The 9510-nt window shown below is 43.8% G+C and overlaps 1 protein-coding gene across 1 annotated transcript in view; it reads right to left on the reverse strand.

Annotated features, from left to right (window-relative positions):
• KLHL14 (kelch like family member 14) overlaps nucleotides 1-9510 on the reverse strand; it is a 68709-nt gene that overhangs the window by 9091 nt on the left and 50108 nt on the right. The window contains exon 3 of the mRNA XM_015565681.1: nucleotides 5529-5607. Coding sequence (XP_015421167.1) covers nucleotides 5529-5607 — 79 coding nt within the window. The remainder of the gene's footprint in view (nucleotides 1-5528; nucleotides 5608-9510) is intronic.

A 9510-nucleotide genomic window follows, 5' to 3' on the forward strand; every position in this document is an offset into this window, starting at 1 on the left:
CAATAAGATAATAAAAGCAAACAATACAATAATTAATAAATAAATAATATCATAAATCCTATTTTTCTTTCTCACAACTGTAAACCTTCTTTTGCCCACCCCTACATTTTAAGTGACAACTAAATTCTTTATTTGTGTAGATGACTTATTACCATATAAGTATGATAAATGCTGTATATGGTGATGTATTCAGTTTTATTTTATTTCCAGCTTTATTGAAGTATAATTGACAAATAAAATTATAATATATGTAAAGTGTAAAATGTGATGATTTAATACATGCATACATTGTAAAAGGATTTCCACTAGGATGCTAATTAACACATCCATCACCTGACATAGTTACCCCCCATATTTTTATGAGAACCCTTAAGATCTATTCTCTTATCTTAGCAAATTTCAAGCGTATAATCCACTATTAACTATAGTCATCGGACATCAGATCCTCAGAATTTATTCATCTCCACTCAAACTGTGTACCCTCTGACCGACCACACCCCCTCACCCCTGCCCTTAGCCCCGGGCAATCACCATTCTAGTCTGTTTCCTTAAGTTCAACATTTTTTAGATTCCACATATAAATGACATCATACAGTGTTTGTCTTTCTCCATCTGGCTTGTTTCACTCAGCATAATGACTTTCCGTTTCAAATGGCAGGATTTCCTTCAATTCTATGGCTGAATAATATTCTGTTTTATGCATACACCATGTTTTCTTTACCCACTTATCTCTGGACAGACAAGGCTGTTCTCACATCTTGGCTATAGTGACTGATGCTACAATGAGCATGGGAGTACAGAAATCTCTCCAAGATACTGACTGGTTCCTTCAGACATATATGCAGAAGTGGGATTGTGGGATCATATGGTTCGGTTATTTTTCACAGTCCTGAAATTGTTAGGGTCGTATTTTGGCTATGTTTGTTTTTTTTTTTTCTATATTTTTCTTGATGCTTTTGAAAAACATATGTGCTGTGGAAAATTCAGGAGGAGGATGAACAAGAATGATGGAAAAAGGAGGAAGGAATCCGTAGGAAGGAGAATGAAGAGCAGGAGGGACAGATTTCACAAAGTAAGGGTGGTTCACCTGGGCCATGTCTTCTGAGGAGTCCATGCAGCCCTTTTGAAATTGTACTAAAAGATGTTTTGCAGATGTGCATTTTTGAGGAAGAATATGGAGAAAGGTTTTGGAGGAAGATTTAATATTTTCAAAGGAACACAAACCTAAAATAAATTGGGGTTTCCTGGGATAGAGGAGTAAAAACTCATTGAGATATAAAATTAGGTTTAAAAACAATTACGAAATTAAGTGCATATAGATGAGGAAGTGGTTGGTCAAAGGGTACACAGTTTTAGTTGTAAGATGAATCTTTTCATTTCTCTAGCAGATTTCTACTGCTCTCTTATGAAATATGATAAGTCAAGATGATTTTCCCTCCTCAGTTAAAACGATTCATTGAGAAGACTGACACAGGTCTATAAAAACCTGGACATTGATATTTAATTGCACCATTGAAACAGGATCCCTTTCCCATATGAGCCTGTGACAGGTCTTGGAGCCCCTGGAAGAATTAGTTTACTAATGTCACTGCTGTGCCATTTAAAAGTAATTTGGACTATGTGGGTTGTAAGGTGGGGAGTTCTTCTATGCGCTATACTAGTATACTGGCCTAAGAAAAAAACGCCCATCAATCATGACAAGGATGCAAACCCTCTATTCAAGCTTTGGTAGTGGAGCCTACGAGGAAGAGCCCCCTTTGGAGGTGTGAACTCCTTTTAGCGTCTACATTTCACTGTTCTCCCTTCTCCTTCCTTCCCCACTGTTAGCCGAGGTTTCCTGATTTGATGCTCCATGTGTACTCCTGGCTTCATCCACACAGTGTCACTGTTAGGATCTAAATGGGAAAAAGCAGCCCAGTGGGTTTCCCTTCCTGACAAAAGTGCATATTCCTGTAGCAAGCCCGGCAGCGAAGATGCCGGGTCTCTGACTCCATCCCTTGCGTGACACGTGGCACAGACACACTGGGTCATGGCCTGTCAGCCACTGTGAGTGTTTGCTCCGGGAGCAAATCTGCCTAGACCAGGTCTCCTGGGCAAGCTCCCTGCCCTGCCTCTGCACCTGAGGGCACACCTGGTGTAGGCTACTTAGGCTCTTTTTGGAAGAGTGAGGTAAGATGATTAAAGATTCCTTAATGGGATTATAGTGTATTTAAATTGTTCATCTCTTCCTCCCTACGACAACCCCCTTACTCCACCACCACAGCTAATGCTCAATGGGTTGAGATAAGTTACAAAGGACGACGGTAATGTCTACAAACATGCATCAAACCCTGCATATTGTACCGGTTTTTCCCCGTCCTTCTGACCCTCGGGCGGTCAGTTTATATGTACAGCCGGAGACTGAATAATCACAGCCTCACCTCAGCTTGCAGTTTTGAATTTCATCATCAGCTTAAAGCAGATTTTCTAACAGAATATTGTCTCTCGTAAGGCTTCCAGAACAAATAGTTAACTTCGGAAAATTTCTGACGTATTTGCTTCCAGATTTCACTTTCTCTGGGAAACATGCTTTGTTTCTGTTCTCCAAACTGGTTTTTCTTTTTCTTCCCATCAATCACCACAAGTATGCAAACCCTCTATTCAAGCTTTGGTAGTGGGAACAACCCCTCCCCTCCGCCTGCCCCCCACCCCATAAAAAAAACTAGCTAGGGAATAAGATCTCCATAAGAATAGTACCTAAAATATCTATTTTTATAAAAAAATTCAAAGTCATCAAAGCGTTTCTATTGAGTCAAGTTTTCATTTTCGCCCTCATCTTCTTTCTGAAGAATCAAATCCTAAATCTGAGACCAAAACCACCCCCCTGCATGACATTTAAATTTACATTTTTGTTTATTTCCGTCAGTAAATTCATAGGCAGCAGGCATGCAATTCAGGAGCGGGCCTGTGGTTGAGGAAGCCTGGCAGCCATGGGCCCATTTCCCGGTGACCGGGAATGGTAGTCTGCACCGGATCATACTCTTTTGGGTGCGCTAATAGGTAAGCTGGCCTACCCATCTGTCCAGCCAGCTCTGTAATGCAGAGACTGGGCTACCCCAGAGTGTGTTCCAACTTGATTCTATTCTTCTCAGCCAGTTTGGTAACTTAATTAGCAGTTTGGTAGCAGCTAAGAGAATGGGGTGGTGTGGAAAACTTCTGGTGAGTTTGATTCATGATCTACACAACGCAAATGAACTCACTTAAACACTTAAGGAAATTCTTTTCTGATCTATAGCCTGTGTCTCATATGTTTTAGTTTTCCCCTTCTTTGTTTAATCACCAGCTAGACCACGCTAATAAGGGACCACTGTTGCTAGTCTGAGCGGCAGCAAAGACAGAAACATTTCACTTTCAGCTATGGATTGCCGCCTGGGTCCGCCAACCCAGAGGAGACGCGGAGCTCGAAGATGGACGGGGCATCCGCGAGCTCTGCCTCTGCCCCTCCGTGCGGCCAGGAGCTCTCTATTTGCTCTAGCGAGTTGATTGCTCTCAATGTAAAAAAAAACCCCTCTTACCAGGGACCTGACATGATGTACCATAATGACTCGGGAAGAAACGTTCGACAGTCCATCCTGTCAACGGTGGCTGCCGGGCGCCGACGGACCGTGGCAGGCCTTTTTATCAGGTCAATGAGCTGCTCAAAATCGTCTACGCAGGACCTTGCCAGGAGAGGCCAGAGTGCCTCCGAGGAAGTCATTATCGAGTATCAAGTAAACAATGCACATTTGAAAAAATTACTAATTAGGTTTTTGCAGCAACACTTCTCATCCCGAGGGGCTCTACCATGAGATAATTGACCGCGACGTGAGCGATGCCTCCCAAAGCCAAGGCGTGAAGGTTAACGATCTGGTGCACAGCCCCCAGCGAAGGGGGCCCGGGTGAGGAGATGCTGACACTTCGAATACGATATTGATGTTCCCTTTTAAAATATGGTGTAAGTGGAACTTTCTTGAACGGTTTGGATGAAAGGGTGAAGTGATGTGGCCACAACAACGGCAACCAGGAGAGAAGCCCCACACGTGAGGGACCAGAAGAAAGACCCCCAGAGGCTTGTACGTGCCCAGGTACAGGAGCAGGAAGGCTGAGCGGAAGTCAGGGCATTAACTGGCTTAGAGTCCTTTGTTGAGTCACGTTTCAACCAGACATTCCTAAACGCGTCTGTGATCCTTTTAATATAATGTGCCTCATTATTTTCAGTGTGTGGCCCTTAGTGTTCTGTAAGAAAGTCTTGATATATGTACATGGAATAGAAAGTAAGTTTCTTTATAGCATAGCTTCATCATCTTCCTCTTGTAATGTCCATTTTTGAATGAATGGTATGATCTGAAAATTTCTTTTTTTTAAAAAAATCCTCACCCAAGGATATTTTCCCACTGATTTTTAGAGAGAGTAGAGGAGAGAGGGAAAGACAGAAATATTGATGATGAGAGAAACACATCAATTGGTTGCCTCTTGCACGAGCCCTGACCAGGTCCTGGGCTGGGGAGGAGCCTGCAACCGAGGTTCACACCCTTGACCAGAATTGAACCTGGGAACCTTTGGTCTGCAGGCCGATGCTCTATCCACTGAGCCAAACCGGCTAGCGCTGAAAATTTCTTTTTAACTTGGAATATATGATTAAGGATCTAATTTGATCTCACTGCAATCTGTTTGAATGCCTTTAAAAAAGGAAATGTTAAGGTGAAGGGTCATGAAAGAAATAAGAAATTATTTCTTAAATATATCCATCGAGCAAATAGGTTGTCGATTATTGTTACAATTAGACTGAAGAATTTGCTCAAGAGGATGTGAAGATATTATTTGAAAAGAACCAAGTGTGGAAAATTTAGCATGAGAACTTGCATAGGCGCATTAAGACATGGCCTCATGCCTATGCAACAACCAGGAGAGCCCAAGAGGTATAAGTGTAGTTGTCATCGTGTCCTTTGGCACTAGGAGCATTGGGTGAGATAAACACTGTATATTAAAAATGAGAGCACACCTTACAAAACTGTTTATTTTAAAGCTAACAAGTGACTGGTTCTTGAATGTATGATGGAAAGATAGTGGAGGAGGCAAATGGGAAGGATTTGAATCAGTTGAGACTTGAAAACTTCAATAGTGAAATCTGAGCATCAAAATGCAGATTTTACTGTGAAAACGATGTTTTATATTTCAATTAGGATTTAAATATTTCCTAGCCAAGGAGAGTGGGCTAGCCGGCGAGAGCATAGCTCTGCTTGCCCCAAAGCCACTGCAATGTAGAGAAAGAAGAACAGTCATGCAATTGTTTTCTTCCTACGTGAGGATAAATCATTGACTCACTTGATTGTTTTCCTCCATTGAGTTACTAAGGCAGCTCATACACACTGGTCAGCCCAAGGTGTGTATGTTGCCTCATCAACCTTTCATTGGTCCCACTGAGCATGCCTCATCAGGGCAGACCTCCCAGCACCCAGGCTTCCTGTCAGCCACCACCAGTGTTTCCAACACGAGAAATAAACACTTACCTTTCCTGCATGGGTGGAAGCTGTATCCAGCTGTTAAATCGGGGATCATATCGACTGACAAAATTCGTACTGTGTTTTCCTGTAAAAGATATAAAACTTAGATTCCTTCCATTGCTGTTTTCCACATTTAATAATATTTTATAAGATAACTCTGTTCTCAGGCTTAACAAATAGATGCTGAAGTAGAGGGACTCTCCAACAGGGATTGAGAAGTGAAGTCAGTAGGAGAATAAACGAGCCACTGCCAATGTTTTTCCCTTTTCCTCCCTTCTCTGCCCCCTTTCAATGAGTTACAATACAAATAAATCAACCATAATAATATGAGCAAATATGTCTGTCAAGCCAGTGTTATCCCAAAGTTAGGGCAAAAAACTCTGGCTTTGGTGTTTTTATGCTTTAAAAACATGAAGTTATTGCCTATAAAGCATAAGTTCCAAGACTACCCTGTGTGATATCTCTGGTTAGAGCTTTTTATTTTTTAAATGATCCCAGAATTCCAGGAGTTGGAGAGCCCACTCTCTCTCTGTGGAAATAGTGGCCATCGCCACAATCTGAGGTTTAAGGAAGCCAGTTTTAATCTGTGCGTGTCGTGTACGTTGTGTGTGTGTATTTGAGGGAAGCGCAGTTGCTGTGACCTCGCGCAGGTACAAGTGCTGAATGGGGAGCATAGCCCTTGGAGCCGGGTAGGCAGCTTATCCCCTCCACTGAACCCAAGCACAGCCATGCCTCTGAGGCATAAAAACTAGTCTTATTTACACACAGATTGTCACCAAGAAATGGAAGCCAAAGAGTGTATTCCATTTTCTGTGTAGCACCTGAAATGACAATCATCTGAGATGATGTCCATGCGTTGTTTCACATGGGTGTGTATACAAAACCCAATTATTAATTGCACAATTATCGTGCGTGCGTGTATACACGCGCACGCATGTCCATGCGTTGTTTCACATGGGTGTGCATACAAAACCCAATTATTAATTGCACAATTATCTATTGAGTACTTATTATGTGTCTTATGTGTCCTAGATTCTGATGATATATTGGGGGAGAAAAGAAAGGCTAAGTTCCTGCTTTGGTCAATGAATAAACAAGTATAGATTATATTGTCAAGTAGATGAAGGCCAGGGAATCATAGAGGGGAGGCCAGCTTAGGTAGAATGTCACAGATGACTTTTGCAAGCCATGCAAATACCTGCAGAACGAGCCTCTCAGGCCATGGGGTATGGAGCAGAAACTCCTGGGCTGCTCATGAATTCAAACCCAGCAGGAACGCTGGAGTGGCTGGGACAGAAGCCGGAGACGTGTCAAGGTCCAGAGCAGTGTGTGTTATGGACGAGGGTAGCACTGCACCTTTGTTATAAGAACGAAGGCAGGTATGTGGGGGGGTGTTGAGCAAGCAAGGAATATGGCCTAATTTGTCTCTTACAACGATTACTCTGGCTGCTGTGGGAAGAACAGACTATAGAGGCGCTGCTCTCGAAGCAGGGGAGCTATCAGGAGGTCAATGAAGGAAGGTTCTGGCAGTGAGATGTGGTCAGGTTTGGGATCTACTGCATGGAAACAGCCAATAAAATTTTCTGATTATTAGTTTGAGATAAAGAGAAGATGATGAAGGAAGGTTGCCAGGTGTTTAGCCTGAGTAACTGGACAGAAGGCCATGCGATGTGCTGAGGTGGGGAAAACCAGCAGGAGTAGTTTGGGGGTTGAGGGGAGAAGTCACCTAGCTTTGGACTTGACCTTGAGAGGCCTATGGGATCTCAAAGTGGAAGTACCCGCTAGGCCACTGGCCAAAGGAGGCTGTAAGTGCAAGTTTTGGGACTATTATTCCAGAAATATTATTTAAAGTCATCGAACAGAAGGAAACCCCGTTAGGCAGAGGGTATGACGATGGAAGGTAATACAAATCCTGGGAATTAGCCCTGGGATAGAAGGAGGAAAACTAGCAAAGGCAAGGCATTGTCAGAGATAGGAGGAAAAGTGTGGCATTTTGGAAGCTGTGTCAAATAGTGTTTCAAAAAGAGGAGTTAGCATCTGAGAATTAAACATTCGATTTGACAACAGCGAGGTTGGTGGTGGCCTGGACAGGTGGCGGCTTCCATGGACGGGTGGGAATGAAAGCCCGAGTGGGGACTCCTCCAGGAGACTGAAATATGAGAAAGCATGGAAAAGAGGGCAGGGAATACTTTCTAGAACTTCTGCCATGAAAAGAAGAAGATTATTGCTGGAGGATATACCACCTAAAGAAGCTTCTATTTGGTGTGCTTTTAAGTTTGGAAGTATTGCAAAAGTGCTTGAGCAAGCAAGAGGGAATGAAGAACAGGCCTTAGACAGGGGCAGAAACAATCACAGGAGAAAAGATAGACTATATGGGTAGCCACAGATAAATGTGCATAGATTTGGTAGGCACAGATACAGATGTTTATCCTCCATTGCTTCTATTGTAATTGAACTAAGAAGAGAGGCTATGATGAGTGAGGGGGAGGCTTTGGAGAAAGGCATTTGAGAGAGAAGGTGTGGAATAGTTAAGCAGGAGGGTGGGAGAGTGTCCTGATCAGGACAATTTGAAGTGCAGCTGGCCAGTAGTCAGCATGGTGCATAGGAGCCAGAGTGGCTGTGGTTGTCTATATCCACACGGAGTTGCCCAGGGGCAGGGAAGAGGTGGGCCAGAATGGATGTAACCAGGACCCAGGCTTTACTAGGTAAGTATAATGCAAGGAGGCAGACATGAGGGTTGCAGTGTGACTGTATGTGTACCAGAGTGACTGATTATAGGGATAGACAATGGAATATAAACTCAGTACAGAGGGAAATAAAGACACAAGGGGATGATGGACAGTGAAAAAGTGGTGGAGTCGAGTGAAGGAGGTGGCATTATGCAGAAAACAGTGGAGAGCTGCCACAGAGAAGGGCAGCAGGTGGTATAATCTGAAATCTTCCTTTGAAGGGATGAGTCTTTGGGGCGTGGGGCTGGCAATGAAGAGGAAGTAAAAATTGCTACCTGCCTCCAATCCTATGAAGAGTGAGAAGGTTGAGAAACCCAGTCCCCATTAGAGAGGGTGGCTGGAAGAACAGTCAGATGTTGACTAGAAAAGAAGTGGTTTAAAGACTGAGGCCCTAGAGCAGTGATGGCAAACCTCTGACACACGAACTCATTTTTTGGTTGATTTTTCTTTGTTAAATGGCATTTAAATATATAAAATAACTATCAAAAATATAAGTCGCTGTTTTACTATGGTTGCAAATATCAAAAAATTTTTATATGTGACACGGCACCAGAGTTGTTAGGGTTTTTCAAAATGCTGACACGCCGAGCTCAAAAGGTTCGCCATCACTGCCCTAGAGTCAGACAGACCTACACTGAATCAGCTCAGCCTCTTGCACGTGGTGTGTCTGTGCACGTTATCCAGCCTCTCCAGGCTTGGTCTCCTCACAGGAGAACCACAATCATGGCTGGGAGCATTACTTGAAATGATGAGGGGGGTGCTTGGCCGAGCTCCTGGCAAAAAATGAGTCCCCAATAAATACGACTCTTACTGCCAACAAGGTCAGCTGTGGTTTACCAGATGGACGGTACGTGGAGCCCCATGGAAAACGCTGAAGGGGTTGTGGTGAGTGTATGTTTCGGTTCCTAGCTCAGATCCTGTACCAGACTGAGGCACCCATTTCCCACCTGCTGTGAGTGTTGGGTGCTCACGGCCACAGCTGCTCCCACACTGTAGAACTGACCTCAGCGGAACAGGCCCCTCCCTGCTCATCCTGAGCCCCCACCTAGGAGAAGGCCTCAGCCAATGATTCAGGTTGACCTAAGGGTACAGGAGGCGGGGCGGTTTGCTTCATAGAGTAATGATTCTCCTCTATTTGGGAGAACCAATCGGTGGTTCCTCTGCATTTCCCCAGACCTACACTAGATGACGTCACATGCCACACAGGTCAGGGACAGGATGCCCCAGCACTGCAGGTGGGACCCCCAAGGTTTAAAAAG

This window comes from Myotis davidii, unplaced genomic scaffold (assembly GCF_000327345.1).
Source record: "Myotis davidii unplaced genomic scaffold, ASM32734v1 scaffold520, whole genome shotgun sequence".
Classification (NCBI taxonomy): Eukaryota; Metazoa; Chordata; class Mammalia; order Chiroptera; family Vespertilionidae; genus Myotis; species Myotis davidii.